The sequence below is a fragment of the Cynocephalus volans genome, chromosome 4 (genome assembly GCF_027409185.1).
Source record: "Cynocephalus volans isolate mCynVol1 chromosome 4, mCynVol1.pri, whole genome shotgun sequence".
NCBI classification, from domain to species: domain Eukaryota; kingdom Metazoa; phylum Chordata; class Mammalia; order Dermoptera; family Cynocephalidae; genus Cynocephalus; species Cynocephalus volans.
Window position 1 is genome coordinate 121,781,378 of NC_084463.1, and position 16,275 is coordinate 121,797,652.

Genomic DNA, 16,275 nt, shown 5'->3' on the forward strand with positions numbered 1-16,275 from the left:
ACATTTGCCAGAACAATATCACAGTAAAGATGTGAAAATAAACTTAATGCTTTATAGTAGAGAGAATGATACATTATCTGTATAGTCATAGATAGAATATTATGCTTTCATTTAGATTTGGGTTTTCAAAAATTATTAAATGACAAGATACTATTATGATATAATATTAAATTAAAAAGTAAAATAAAATTATACACAGCATATTCCCAATATTTTAAAAATGTGTGTCTTTATTAATGTGGTTAGATATATGTTATAGGATTATAGATACTTTATATTTTCTTTTTTTATATTTTCTGAATTTTCTAGAAAGGGCAACATATTAATCTTACAATTAGAGAAAAGACACATTTTTAACTTTTATTTTAAAATAAAAATCTAAGTTCCCCAAAAGATGCAAGAATACTAAAAACAACTCATTAGGATAGGCGTAAAGAGATGAAAAATTTCAGTTTAAAAGATACATCACTATTTATCTCAGTATCTGTTCATACACCACACGGATGGTGTACAAGAGCACCCACTTTTCTATACGACTATACTTATCAGCGTTGAATAATATAATTTTGATTTTTTTTTTGTTTTATATTACATCATTTGCTTGCTTTTGAAGCTAAACATGTTTTCTTATGATTTTTTTTTTTTTTTGGCCATTAGTAATTCTACCACTCTGCTATTATTTAATCTGCAGTACGTGTTCAAATTTTACCTTGATACCAATGTTTATAGAATTTTTTCTTCAATCAAGAAACCAATTTGGCATTACACAATTCATTGACTTGTCACATCCCCTTAATCTTTAATCTGAGAGTTCTTCAGGCTTTATCTTTTGTGAAATTGACTTTTTTTGTAGAATGTCTGTCAAGAACTTGTGTTTGTTTCCTTATAATTCAATTCAGATTGTACATTTTTGTCTGGGATACTAATGAAGTGATATTTTCTCTTCAGTTAATCTCATCAGATGTCTCATTTTGAGTAAGTAGTATGTAATTTCCAGGAAGATGCTTTGCGATGATGTACATACCCTGTTCCTCATCACAATTTGCTCTGTAGTTTTATCATCCTTTGATGATTCATGACTGAATCAATTATTACTATGATAAGCAAAGATGGTGACTTTCTAGAGCCATCATTCCCTCTACTTTTAATAGTTGGTATTCTATTTTAAAAACAGTTTTCCTTTGTCTACCTTTTATTCACTTGTTTATTAGCACTATGGGCACATAGAGTCTTCTTTTAGTCAATGTGTTATAATCTCTTATTATCGTTATTTATCTTGATATTCTAGTCTTCTTGGATTTGCCCACTGGGCACCTCACAGGTTGGCCCCATTGTACTGTGGACATGCTCCCAGCATTTTTTCTTTGAGCACTTCCTTACTTTGAAGCACTACAAAATGTTCCAGGCTCATATTGAACTTTTCCATCCTCTGAAAACCCTGGAAAACTGCAGCCCAACACCAGCAGGTACTTCCTGGCCTTCCTGTATTCCATATTTGTATATCTTTTCTCTAAAAGGAAAAACCCTGGCTCTGAACATCACATCTTTACTCCTTTGCTCAATCCAGCTTTACACAGAGGAATTTCAGAATTGCTACACCCGAACCACTGTGAAATACAGACCTACCAAGCAGAGTTCAAGATTTGCTTATAGTTCTTTTTATCTTTAGAATAAGGATGTATATAGAAGTACAATTCTCCAAAATTATTTGGTTTAAAAAATAGTTATCAAAAGTTATTTGGTTAGTCCTTTTATTACCTTCAGTGTGGTTATGTTATTTTAAAAGTTTTTCATTTGGTTAAATTTAGTTTACTTGAAAATGTCAAACTGAAGGTACATATGTGCTTATAAATGCATTCAAATTTGATTTGAAATTAGAAATATTTTTATTTACTTAGTTTTTTACAATGTTTATTTTTTCTGAGACCCATTAGGCCCTATATGGAAGGGCCCCTACTTTTCTCTCCTCCTCTCCTGTCATTCATGCTATGCTATGTTCCCCTCATACATGTCTATTTCCTGGACTTAACTATACCATGCTTATTCCTACCTCAGGGCCTTTGTGTGTGCTACTTTCTCTAGGTTACTTTTCCCTCAGTTCTTTGCAAGATTAGCTTCTTATCATTCAGGGCTCTGCTTAAACATCATCTCCCCAGAGAAGCCTTCTTAGATGTCCCTATAGTAAAGTAATCTCTCTCATGCCCCCAACCCAGTACTTCTTTATCATATTACTCTGATACAGTTTCTATTATCCTTTGAAATGATCACTTTAATTTTTTTAATGTTTATTTTTTCTCCCCAGATACTAAATTAGAAGTTGCATTAGAATAAAGACCAGGGCCGGCCCGTGGCTCACTTGGGAGAGTGTGGTGCTGGTAACACCAAGGCCACGGGTTCGGATCCCTATATAGGGATGGCCGGTTAGCTCACTTGGGAGAGCGTGGTGCTGACAACACCAAGTCAAGTGTTAAGATCCCCTTACCAGTCATCTTTTATAAAAAAAATAAAAATAAAAAAAGAATAAAGACCTTATTTGTCCTGTATACTCTTGTATCCCCAGAGCCAAGAACAATGCCAAGCAACAGTGAAGATGCTCAGTGATATTTGTTGAATGAATTAGTAAGAAGAGAAAAGAGGGAAAGAGAGAGAAAAATGGTAGAACACCCAAGAAGATGACTTGTTGCATACCTACAATAAACATATGTTAGTTAAGTCCTGGGTATGTCTCTTCCTTGTACTATAAAAAGACCTTCTATACCACACCATACCAAAGTGTTAAAGAATAATATTTTTCCAAATCACTTATCTATATTTTTCAATGTATCCTGCCTAGAAACTAGCACATTTCACAAAGAAGGGAGTAGTTATTTCTGATTAAAGATACCAGAAAATACTTGAGAAAAGGTTTCATAGTTTGAGGACAAAGAACAGACAATTAGCTCTTTTGGGTTGCAGCAACTGAGAGGGACTTTGGGAAAGACTATAAGGGCTCAAAGATTTAACATTTACTAAAAGGCCCAAGCTTGAGAAAGTGGTGGGATCAGAGCAATTGCACAGGGCTGATGAATAAGCTGCCCTGATATGACTATCACATATTGTACACAACTATTGATAGTCAACTTTGTACCCCACAAATGTATATAATAAATTATCTTTCAACTAAAAAATAAAAATTTAAATTAATAAAATTCAAGGAAAGAAAAAAAAAAGAAAAAGAAACAGGAAGCACAACAACTGTCAAATGGCAGGAATGGTCTAGCCAGGTCACCCTGCCATTCTAGATATTGCTGTTGGCATTGTGACATGACTGAACATGGCCCCTCTGTTAGATTTCATCTACCATCTTGGTGAATAAATACTGGTCTTTTATTATTGTGTCATTTGCTGACATTTTAATGATCTCAATGGAAACATCTAATTGGCAAAGTCTAGGCCACATAACTGACTACACATTAGCTGCTGTCCCATCAGCTTCTATGCTAGGAAGTAGGGGAATGCAGCCAACTGAAAGAAACATCCCAGAAAACTGTTCTTACCAAGGCACCAAGGCATGAGCCTGCACAGTGAGCAGGTGGATTTTCTTGGACAACTGTCAGATGAGTTCCAGGTAAAAAGGAGAGAGTTTTGAGGGCAATAAGAAAGTCTGTGGTTCAATTGCAAAGAGCTTTGTATGCCAGGATCAAAAATGGGACTTTATCCAGGAGAAAATGTGCATATTATTTCTCTAACCAGATCATAAGTTCCTCAATGGTTTAAAAGGATAAAATGTTTATCCCTCCACTCGCCACATCATCCCATACTGCCAACTGCAGACATACATAGCAGCAGGTTCAGTGCTTTGTACATTGCAGTCAGTCAATAAAAATCCTTTTAAGTAAAGCAGAATATAAGGGAGTACAAACTGATATTGGTTCACAGTAAAAGAATATAAATAAAAGTCACAAGGCTAGACAAGCTTAGAAAATTAGAAAGAGGTTTATTCTTCCCATACTCTCCTATTTTCCCTTTCAGGATCCTGGATACACCTTTTCATACACTTCTCCCCTTTCCTAGAAAGTATCCAGAGTAATGGAAGAAATAGTACTTAAGTATGGGGTCACACATGCTCTACTGCTTACCAGCTGTGTGACCATGGGTCAGTCCTTAACCTTTGTGATCCTCAGTTTCCTCATTCACAAAGTGGGACTCATATAACTATCTCACTATTGTGACAGTAACTTGATAGGGAAGTCTGTTTCTTCCGCATCTGCATTCCCCTTACTGAGGCATAAAATCCAGTCCGGACCTCTCAGTAATTCTCCAATGCTACAGAATTCATTTTCTTCCTTCTCCCCAGCCCTTGAACCCTTGCCTGTCCTTATGTTCTCACCTACCATAGGCATCTTAAAGGAGGTAATTTGTGATCGAAATGAATGAAACTTTAATTGTGCAATTAGAGGCAGTTAGAGAGTTATTTTTATCAGGGCATTCCCAGGGGCATTTCTATAACATTAACAGGAATCACTTATGCATAAGAATACATATGCTAGGTAATAAGAGATTTTACCTAGTAATGTATAAATTTAATAAATCATGAGGAAGCAGAATATCACAGAGAGTAACAGCACGATCTCTGGAGCCTATCCACTTCTGTGAAAATCTTGGCTCCACCACTCACCAGTTGTGTGATCTTAGGCAAGTTACTAAACACTCTGTGTCTCAGTTTCCTCATCTGAAAAAGGGGCGATAGCATCTATTGTATTAGGTCATAAACAAATAAAATTAGTTAATATATTAAAGTCCTTAGAACAGTACCAGAGTCAGAACTGAAATCAGTTGATTAAAATGATTAAGAGGAAGGTCCTTAAATATATAAAAAAGATACATATTCTTTTACTATTACCCCTTTTTAAAATTTAAAACAGCTAAACCTATAGTGTATGCAGATTTGCAAACTATGACTCAGAGATAAACACCTCATGCTCCTAACAAATGAAGGTGAGGCACACGAAGATTTATTAGGTGTGACACATATAGTCTCTTTCTCATGCATTGAGAAGAAAAATAGATGACCCAAGCCAGACAAAGACATCTTTAGCCTCTCTCTCAGTCCCTCTCTTTCCCTCTCTTGTGCACACACAACAATCTTTCTTCTGTATTTCTTCTACACTAGCTCCATATCCTTTTGTCTGGAGTACCATAAATTTTTACACAAATTGAATTTATAACCACTTTATATATGTGTATATATAATTTATAACCACCAAATCGAATTTATAAGCCACACTTGTTTCCTTATCTGTAAAATGGAAACAATAATAAAATAGTACCTACCTTGTATCACTATTGGGGGGATTAAATGATACTGCAAAATATTTTAAACTATGTTTCTTACAACAACCTATAACACCTATTTTGCCTGTTTTGCAGATGAACGATTGAGACAAGAAAATGTTAAGATACTTGCACGAGATGATTAGGAGACAGAGCTACTTCTATTGAGCATCTGTAAAGGGCTAGAGACATAAGAGTTTTCAGCTCATCTAATCCTCGTGACAACCCCTCAAAAGGGCATTATGATTATTTCAAAACTGAGGAAACTGAAGCCCAATAAGCACTGGAAGCTTATGCAAGATTTTAAAGCTAGTAGATGGCAGAGCTACGATTTAAACTCCAGTTTGCCCACCTAAAATGCCATGTTTCTTTTTTTCTTGGTTTTTCAAACTTCATCACTCTCCAGTAGTTAGAATCATGTAAAATCAATACAGAATAGGTCAAAAACGGTCAAATTTGGCAATGTGTATTCAGAAATGAGCTGTACAGAAATTATTGCAACTCTTTACTACCACTCTTGCTTCTCTTCTTTTCCTTTCCTTTCTTTCCCAAATTCACAGTTTAACATACTCCAGGTTTTGATGCTGATTGAAAAAAGTACCATTAGGAAGGATTTTGGAGGTATATAGGATATGGTCTCTACTCTCAGATGACTACAGTCTAGTTGGGGAGATACAATAATCACTCAAGAAATGATCAGAGGGAAGGAGGGACGGAGAGAGGGTGGTCAGTGGCTGCAAAACTGTAGAGAGATAGGGAAAATAAGGTGTCGTGTTCTATAGCATTATAGGGAGATTATAGTCAACAACAAATTACTGTATAACTTCAAGTAGCTAGTTGAGAGGATGTTGAATGTTCCCAACACAAAGAGCTGACAAATGTTTGAGGTGATGGAAATGCTAAACACCCTGACATGATAACTGCACATAGTGTAAATGTACCCAATATCATATTGTACTCCATAGATATATACAATTATTTTGGATCAATTATGAAAAAAAAATATTTCAGAGACAGAAGTAGATTAGAGATTATCAGAAACCTCAAAGAGGGGGAAGGAATAATAAGAAGTTATTGCTTAATGAGTACAGAGTTTATGTTTAAGATGATGAAAAAGTTTTGGAAATAGAGGTAGTGGTCATTTTAATTAATTCCACAGAATTGTATGTCTAAAAATGCTTAAAATGGAAATTCTTATGTTATATGTTGTACTGCAATAATAATAATAATAATAATAACAACAACAACAAAAAGAATCGATCAATGAAGGGGAGATTCAACTGACTATCAATCAATTAATATTCATGTGTCGTGCCCTGTGTTTGCCTCTAGTGGATGCAGTGATAAGAAAAAGAGACATGGTTTTTGTCCTCATAAAGCAATGGCACAGAGACTAGCAAATAAATAATTAAATAATTGCAGATGTAAAATATTTTCAGAGTGCCTTTCAGTTCTTTTCTCTTTTGGCTAAACATCCCACCTAGACAAGTCCTGCTCCTTTGGACCCTGTCCTGAGGTCCCCCTGCAGGGCCTTCCCTGACTTCAGTGAGGTGCATGGTGACCAGTTAATTTTAGAAGCAGCCTGTATTGATTACACAGACTACCACTTCTTTGTCTTTGAAGATGACTTTTCTTACAGTTCTGGATTAGAGCCATACCCTTAATGTGAAACAAATATGTTATTATACAGGGTGGGCTCATTCTCTCTGTGAGAGACTGCTTGCTTACAAATGAGTATCTAGCTTTGGGGAACTAAATAAAGAATGTAATTAACAACCTTCTCCTTAAAACATAAAATTACGAACCACAGCAGGCTCGGTTACAAGCATGCTCATGATTTAGAGGAAGTCATATATATTCTTGATGTTTCTTATGCCAGTGATGAAAACCATGTAGCCACTGGGTGGAGCACACAAAAGAGGATTTAATTATGAGGATAAACCCCCAGATTTAACCACCGAAAAAATGAAACTCTTTAATTTCACTCTCTTTATACTCATGGTTAAAATCATATACAAATTACTTACTTTCAAAATAGACTATGTTTTCTTAAGCATATTTTTTAAAAGGTCTGACCAATTTTAGTGTACATAAATTGTATACCTTCCTTCACTAACTTGAAGCATCTGTATTTCAATCACATTTGGTTTTGCATTTAATCCAAGTTTTAAGAAGTCTTTTAGAATTTTAGTAGTAGGTATATTTCTGGGAACACAAATTGGCCAGAACCATATTTGAATCCAAGCATCAAATCATCTTTTAATGGAAACCTACTATTTCTCAGAAGGTTTATATTACTGCCATGGCACTAAAGGTCATTTGAATATTGCTTAATGGAGAACTTTAATCAATAGGCGATTCCATTGGCTCTTCCCATTGGAGTTTCTTCCCTTGCTTTAAGCAATATCTGTATTTACATTATTATGAATCATGTACTTCATTTTAAAGTTCAGAAATTTTAGTATTTTCTCCATAGGTTACTAAAAGTATTACAGACTGACAGAAATAAATCCTTTCATGAAAATTAAAGAAATGAAGATATATTTAATAATAGAAGGGCCCAGCTTCTCCAAAACTCTACCACTTAAAATCAACTCAACAATGACAAGAAATGCAATAAAATAAAAATGGTATTGCATGGTTCAATATTGGCCAAGTGAAGACAGGAGTTACTATATTCAATTCACCAAAAATTAGGAATTATTTTCTCAATTTTACAAATAAGAAAACTGAGGCTCAGAGAGGTTAAGAGACTCATCAAACATCACACAGTTAAAAAATGAGAAAGCTAAGATTTGAAATCAGTTCCCTCAAGCCAATGCACTCTCCATTAAACAACATTGCCCAGTTGGAAGAAAGAAAATTAGCTAACAGGCTGTTGTAGGAATCAAGGAGGGAGACAGTAAAGTGATAGCAGCAGGAAAAAGAGGAAGCAATAAATTTTAGATGTTTCCCCAAAATTACCCACTGTGACTTCTGGCTAGATAAAATAATTTTCAATAACTGATGAGTGAGACATTTTAAAAGAAGATATGACAACAAAAATTTGTAGTTTAAATATAATTTATTAAAATATTGAACAAAATCAAAGCTGACTTGTTTTCGCCTTGAAAAGCAATATGGTGATTAAGAACATGAGGTGTGGAATTAGGCTATCCTGGATCCAAGCTCTTGCTCTGCCTTTTAATACCAGTGCAATTCTGGATGGTTATTTAATCTCTTTTACCTGTTTCCTCAATGATTAAAAAATATATATACATACATATATATATATGTATATATATGTACACACACATACACACACATATATATATATAATAATGCTGATTTAGTGTGGACTTCCCCTAATAGCAGAGCCTGAGAAAAGACTTGTGTATAGGAAGATTATTTTGGGAAATGATCCTTAGGAAGAGGAGTAGGGGGCTGGAAAGAGTCAGCCATGAAATGAAGGAAAGCCAAAGCCTATGTTTCTGAACTGACTACCACTGTGGGAAAATGGGGGTCAGTCCCTCTAGAGGAGGGACCCTGAAAAGCTGTGTCAAATGCATGTCACAATTGCCCCTCCAAAGAATGGAAAAGTGAAAAATGGGAAATGTATTTATCCATCATCCCTTATTGGTCAGAGCTGCCCCATGATGTGCTAACTTCCTCCTACTTACAGGCGTGCACATACGTCAGGGTAGAGGTGTGATATGCATACCCACATTGTGTTGGTGCAGAAACCCCGAGGCAGAGAGTCAAAAGTACCCAATAGAGTACGGCAAGGTCCTGTCAGAGTATATGTGATCATAATTTAATTGTCATAGTAAAGACCAGAGTACAAACATGAACCAAAAAACCAAAATGATAGGAAGTTATCAGTAGTTGTTAGGAGCAAATGGATGGAATGAGGTCACTGACTGCAAAGGTGCATGTGGTACTTTTTAGAAATGTTCTATACCATGTTACTTTTTAGAAATGTTCTATACCATGTATGTGGTGATGGTTACATAAGTGTATACATATCACAAAATTTATCTAATTGCACCATATAATTGGTAAATTTAATTGTTTTTATGATTATAATTCATATAAATTGTACTTAAATAAAGTTGATTTTTTTTAAAGGAGTGAGTCAAGGTGTGCAGCAGATATAGGGGGTTCTAGTGATAAGTACCTACTTCATACCATCATGAGGATTCAGTGTAGTAATATATGCAAAGCACATTGATTGACACAGAGCAATTATTCAAATAGTAGTAGCTACTATTATTGTTTCACTAACTAGAGATAATCCTGGTGATTTTGAAAGAAGTAAAAGAGTTAGGAAGTTGAACTAGTTTGAGGGAAGACTGATTTAGTCACAGATTAGTACCAATTAGGGTAATATTAGAACATACAAGTGACTTGCAAATTTTGTTTAATAATTAAAAAGGTTTCAATGAGAAGTTAAGTGTGGAGCTGAATATTTGAGTGAGAGAATCTAAATGATAGTTAATGGAAAAGAGTAAATAAGAACAACAATGAAGACTTTGGTTAAAGACAATGGAAGGGCCAAGGAACTAACAGAGGATCCAAAAGAAAGATGAAAACTAACATTTACTTAATGTCTACTATGTGCCAAAGACAACATTGTTACTTAATTTTCATAACCATACCATTTGGTAGATGTGGTTGTTTCCATTATATAGATTAGGATCTTAAGGTTTAGAGAGGTTAACCTACTAGCTCAAGGTTATGCAGCCACTAGGTGGCTGAGTGAGGATACAAAACTGTCACAGATTTGCCTGATCCAGAATGGTCTGACTTTAATGTCCATACTCTTTATTCTACATCATATTGCATGAAGAATGGGAGAGGCAGAGTTATGAGAGGACACTCAGAATGGAGCAGGTCTTAAAAACCATTGTGGGAGGCTTGGAAAGAGGCACTAGATTTAATGACTGATACAGGGCAGAGGATAACCTTTGCAGGAACAGTTTCTTTCAGTGGCATGGTAGGGTTCACCAAAAGATTTGATGAAAATGTACAGCAAGTGGATGTAGACTCTTTGACGGAAAAAGCTTATTTGTGAAAGATCAGAGGGAAACTGCAATACAGATGTATCCACTCAAGGCCCAGAGTCCAGATTCTTACCATTTGATGTTGCCAGATTTGAGTTCATTTTTTGGTCCATGTTTACATGTATGCCAAAAAAAAAAAAAAAAAAAAACCCCACAAAAAACTCCCCAAAACAATGCTAAGCATCTGCCATTTAAGCCAGAGGATATGATTATACTAAAGGACACTTGTTACTACAGGAATACAATAGCACTAAAGCAGAGATAGATCTTTGCTCTCCTCTTCTTATCATTTGCTGCCATGGGTGGCCAAAGGTCCAGTAACTATCTTCAGAGGAAAGTCAGGCTGATGATCAGATGGTGAAGTGAATTCCTGAATTGCTGTCTCTAACTCTGCTGACTCTAGTAGTTTCTTTAGGTAAATTTTATAGTTTCTTTAGAATTATTAAAGTTCTCAGAATGGCACTTGGTACTTTCAGAGCCACAAGCCACTCCAAGTATATAATACAATTACTGTCCCTGATGCTTGAAAGCAAAGTGCATTGGAGAAGTCAGCTACTAGCTGGATTCAGGCAATAGGAAATTTGACATTAAGACTTGGTCATATTCGTTTGACAAAATGGTTGAGAAACTTTTTGTGTTAGGCACCATTCTAGGTGTCACAGATACAACAGTGAAGAGAACAGATAAAACCTCAGCCTTCATGGAGTTTATACACAAATAAATGTGCACAAGCAAATAAATAAAAAGTCAGAAAGTGATAACTGCTATGAAGACAAATAATACAAGATAAGCAGATAGTGATGTGGGTTGTTTTTATCTCAGTGTGGTCAGCAAAATTCTTTCCAAGGAAGTGATATTTGCATGGAAAATTGAATGATGTAAGAGAGTGAATCATCTAGAATTTGTGTGAAGATCTTTGTGAGGAGAGGAAGAGCAAGTGCAAAGGCCCTGTGATGAGAAAGTGCTTGTTGTGTTTGTTGTGCTTGTTGTGTTAGAGGAAGACACAATAAGACAGCATGACTGGAGTGTACTGGGGAATGGAGAGAGAGCGATGGAAAATAATGGAGATTTAACAATGCCCAGATCATATAAATACAGTTTTTGCAATCTTATCGACAAGAAATGTGTTAGGATTTTCCCGTGTGTGTGATACAAAGCCACTGGAAGACTGAAAGTAAGGGTGTGTCATTTATAACCTCAGTTGTTGTCACAAACAGGCATGGGAAAGATCAATGCTTCCATGTTCTTTATTTTTTGCAGACAGTTCCCAATGATCTTTTTAGTGAGGGAACCAATGGCAGTTTTTTAGTTACAAGGCAGAGGAGAGATGCCACCTTAGGCATTTAGACTGGCAAATATCAAGCATTTACGTGAGAGTTAAGTATTAAACCAGCTTTTCTGATGACCACTATGGTTGAGAGGTCCCATGGGACTCTATAAAGAGTTCTCACCAAGAAGCCTTTCACCAGATGTGCTCCTTGGACCTTGGACTTCCCAGCCTCCAAACTGTAAGAAATAGTCTCTTTATACATTATCCAGTTTCAGGTATTCTATAATCAGTAACAAAAAGCTGACTAATATACCTTAGTATAAGACATAAAAAATAAGAAAAGGTGCTACCAGATGTTAGTAATAATTGATACAAAGGCTGAAATCATTTGGAGGACTAGTAAAAGACTTTTGGGGCTCAATACAATACTTAACTGTGTGTTCAATTACATCAAAGAACATGTATTCATTATTCAGAATATAATTCCAGAAATGTGTGGTTGAAGACTGTGTTCAGAGAGGCAGTGTGTAATGATGGAGGAAATAAACAGATCCTAAAATTATGAATGGATAAGCAACATAAAATATTTCAGTGATACAAATACAGCAAATATTTCTTAAAATATAAAAAGCTGAGGATAAGATGTAGATCTTTATTAAAAGAAGACAACCGATTTTCCACTTTTTAAGGAAGTTTAAAAGGAAGTTTATAAAATATAAGCAAATTCAGCATTAAAACATTTTATTTAATTTTGGCTAAAATTTTCAACACATAATGTATTCTCATACATGTTACTTCAAATACAGTACAGAATCAAGAAATATAAAACAAGTAATTATATAAAATTATAGAAAAACATTATTATTGCCTTTATTTTAATTTAGTCTACATGGAACAAAGATTCTACCCATCTGTTCCCTCACAATATCCACAGCACCTAGCAGAATACCTGACATATAGGAAGAGCAATAAAACACACTCATGTTGCAGAAATTTTATTAGAACCAAACAATGATTAATAATCAAGAGGTAAAAAACAAATAATTCTATTATAATTAGTCACTTATTACAACTAAATGTAAGTCTATTGCTTGACAAGTTGTGTTAGTTCGTTTCCATTGCTTATAACAGAATATTTGAAATTGGGTAATTTATAAGGAAATGAAATTTGTTTCTTAAAGTTTTGGAGGCTGGGAAGTCCAACATCCAAGGAACACATCTTGTGGGGGCCTTTTTTTGGTGGGAACTCTTTACAGAAACACAGGGTGTCACTTGGCAAAAATGGGCTGAGCAAGAGAAAGCTAACCTACTTACTGCTCTCCTTATACAGCCATCCATCAGAACCATGGCCATGAACACTCATTAGAACATCAACCCATTACTTCACAAATGGATCAATCCATTCACCAGGGCACCATCCTCACAATCTAATTGAGACAGGATAGGGCCTGTGAACCAAATTGATCACATTTTCCCTACAAAGGACTTTTTGTTACCTATTCACTCCTCAGTCATGATACCCCCAGGACACATGACTACCCTATGGCCTTGATAAAAGTAACTGAAAGAGACTGGTTGGGCATAACCACCCTGATAAAATAAACCACCTGATAAAAAGAGGGGAAGAAAAATTCACTGAGTTGCAAAACCCCTTCCCAAAGGCTTGTTAAAATATAACTGTTAGCTTTGTTTAAAACTTATCATTATCTACCTATTCTTTCTTTTCCCTGTAATTGTAAAAATTAAATTACAGATTATCCTTAAGACCCCTCTAGGAGTTCCCACGTGCTCACAAAGCTTCAAGGTGACTGCTACAAAGACCCTCCTGGGATGGTGATAATGAACACCACCACCATCTTGGACCTAACTGAACAGTTGCAAGAACCAAAACCCTCATTGAGCATGCACCCATGATGCAAACAGGAAGAACAGAATGGACTTCCTCCAGAGGAAAAGAATGATGGTGCTGGCCTATACCCCTCCCCTCCTTTCCCTTTAAAGGACCTGAACAGCTCCCCTCAGAAGGCTAGCTTCTCTGTAGCTATCTCCCTTATGCATAAGTCTACCTCCTCTTTTAAGAAAGCACTGCTTGCTCTACTGCTGGGTGCATTGTTCATTTTTATGACTTTGGAATCCAAGAGCCTAATTTGGTAACATCATCACCTCTTAAAGACTCTACCTTTCAAGTACCATAATTGGATTTCTCACACTATTAACACTCTTACAGTGGAGATTAAGTTAACTATACATGAACTTTTAGGGAGCACATTTAATCCATAACACGTGTGTATTCACCTTTCAAACACAATTCCAAAATACATCAAGTAAGGAATTGCCTATAGTCGCTTAACCAAAATTCACCTATTCCTAGAGGTTTAGGTAGGGAAGAGATAGCAAGGTATAGAAAAAAAAGTGATTTCCAGTTCCATAGTTAATCATGACTTTCACCAGAACTCTTCTCTGCAGGCCCGTTTCCTGTTCTGCAAAAGATGATTCTCACTCCTAAAATGTCAATAGAATGGGAAAAAAATACAGTAGCACAAAAATAAAGAAAGGTCAAGTCTCTGGTCACCTTGTTCTTATTCTCAAATTACCCCATCCCTGCTGCAGACTCAGTCACTCCCTCCCCAGCACTCTCCAGACTCAACTCTGACCTCTACTTCACCTTTAGTTCTTCATCACTCATCTAGTTTCCCCGCTACTAGACGATGATAATTCTTCTTACCTCCCAATTATTGCTGAGCTGGCAGTTCCATAGGGTCTAAAAAACAGAACCAATTCAGAGGGGCCTTTGAGGAAGGGGACTACCCATTCTCCTTGAGGCTGAAGTTCTCAGGGGCTCTACGGACCCTTTGAGGTGGAGCAGGGCTCAATGTGATATGGGTTAACTTTAAGAGCAGCTAAATTTTTAAAACCTTCTGTGCCAAACACTTTACACTGTGTTCTAACAACATTCCTAGGAGGTGGGTACTAATATTCTCATATAAAGATGTGAAAACTGAAGCTTACAGAAACGTGCCCAACACTATCTGGCTTTTTAAGAAACAGGCTGACTTTAATCCTGTTCGGTGTCCAAAAAGCGGGCAGTGGCTGGAGAAAAGCTAATACCCACGCACAAACGCCGGAGACAAGGGGCTGCTAGAACCTTGGAGACCCCGGGCACGCGCTGGTCTTAAAGGGGAGGGTTTCCTTTAAGGGAGGGGGACTTTTTCTCACCCGACAAAAAGTAACTCCCCAACCGGGAGGGGGTTGTCTCCGAGTGGCACCGCGGTGGGCGGGGGGCCAGGCGATGGATGACGACCCGGCTAACTGGCTGAGGGAGCATGTGGCCCACCAGTGGGGATCGGAGGAGGAGGAGGGTTCGGGGAGAAGGGAGTCGGCAACCTCGGAGAACCAGGAATCCTGGATATGGGTAGACCCGGTGGACTGGGACCAGCGAAGCCTGTTGAGATTGGAGCTGGTCGGCCAGGAGAGCTGGGAGGCGGCGGTCCCCGAGGAGGGGCGGGAGGCGGGACCCGAAGAGGAGAGAGAGGCAGCGAAGCCATGGCCGGCGGGTTCGGACAACCCGAGTGGAGAGGAGGGGGCCGGCATCGAGCCAGCGCGGCCGGAGGGCAGGGGGACGGCGCTGCCCGAGGGTGGGGCGCCAGCGGGTCTTGAGGTCGAGAGGCGGGGAACGAGGGACTCCGCGGACTGGAAAGAAAAGCGGAGGGAGGACAGGAGTAGAAAGGACCCAGACAAGCGCAGGGAGGACAGGCAGCCGGGAGCCCGGAACGAGTACCGGGAGAAGTCCTTTGAGAACGTCCAGGAGTGCTGCCGGGAGAACGCAGTGGCGCGCAGGGCCAACGGCGCGGAGCAGGTGCAGCGGGAGTGGAAGTACCGGCCCGAGAAGAAGCCCTCCTGGCCCAAGGCCCCAAGGACATCGGAGTCCGAGGAGGAGGAGGGGGAATGCAGCGGAGGGAAGGCCACCCTGCCCGGTGCCCAAAAGCAGTTACGGCGGTCCACGGTCAGATTCAGTATCGGCCCCAAATCTCCTCACCTCCAGTTGCCGGTGTCCGTCGTCCGCTGCCTCTCGGGCGTCAGTGTCATTAACGAGCTGGCGAAGATGGGCGACCCAGATCTCCTGGAAATAATGGAGGAGGAAGGTAGGAGCCCGCCGAGAGGCGCCACAGCAGGGCTGGGGTGAGCGCGTGGACCCCGCCATCCCCGGCGCAGGGACCCCGGGGGACGTTGGCGGCCTTGCGGCCTGTGTCCCAGGGACGTTCGATGCGTGGCGTGTCCTGCGCGAGACAGGAACTGTAGGACAGACAATCCCCGCCCGGGGTGGGTGGAGTGGGTTAGGGCCCGCGTGGTTTTTCCTGCTGCTCCCGAACACCCCGACATGCGACCTGTGACCTCTACGATGTGGGACCACAGCACCTAAGTAATTCAGAGAAGTGAGGCCAGCGCGCTGGGCGAGTGCTCTTCGATGCCTGGGCCTCTCAATGCCAAAGACAGCCGCAGCTTAAGAGTGTATGACAGAGAGCCCACGCGTAGCGAGCTGGCACTTGAGTCTTTGTGTCTCCCTTTCTTTGCAGATTACTGATCATGCTTTGAGGTGCTTGTTAATTATGGGAGAGGGGAGAGGCAGCCCCTCAGGGTCCATCAGTTTGA

General features: G+C 38.6%; 2 protein-coding genes across 4 annotated transcripts in view; one reads left to right on the forward strand and one right to left on the reverse strand.

Annotated features, from left to right (window-relative positions):
- Window positions 1-12,421: 12,421 nt before the first annotated feature.
- On the reverse strand, window positions 12,422-16,081 carry LOC134374805 (uncharacterized). 3 transcript variants are annotated; one of them, XM_063092800.1, is made up of 4 exons: window positions 15,662-16,081; window positions 14,842-15,067; window positions 14,351-14,386; window positions 12,422-14,127 (listed from the first exon to the last, which is right to left on the reverse strand). In XM_063092800.1, exons 1-4 carry the CDS (start codon window positions 16,003-16,005, stop codon window positions 14,122-14,124), a joined length of 612 nt encoding a protein of 203 aa, XP_062948870.1. In that variant the 5' UTR covers window positions 16,006-16,081; the 3' UTR covers window positions 12,422-14,121. The 3 variants fall into 3 exon arrangements, 2 of the variants coding, with proteins under 2 accessions (XP_062948870.1, XP_062948869.1); XR_010023348.1 differs by having other exon boundaries at window positions 14,351-15,067; XM_063092799.1 differs by having other exon boundaries at window positions 12,422-15,067.
- ANO5 (anoctamin 5) overlaps window positions 15,212-16,275 on the forward strand; it is an 88,799-nt gene continuing 87,735 nt past the window's right edge. Inside the window, exon 1 of the mRNA XM_063092798.1 lies at window positions 15,212-15,767. Within this exon, the coding sequence (XP_062948868.1) occupies window positions 15,728-15,767 (40 nt within the window). The 5' untranslated portion in view covers window positions 15,212-15,727. The remainder of the gene's footprint in view (window positions 15,768-16,275) is intronic.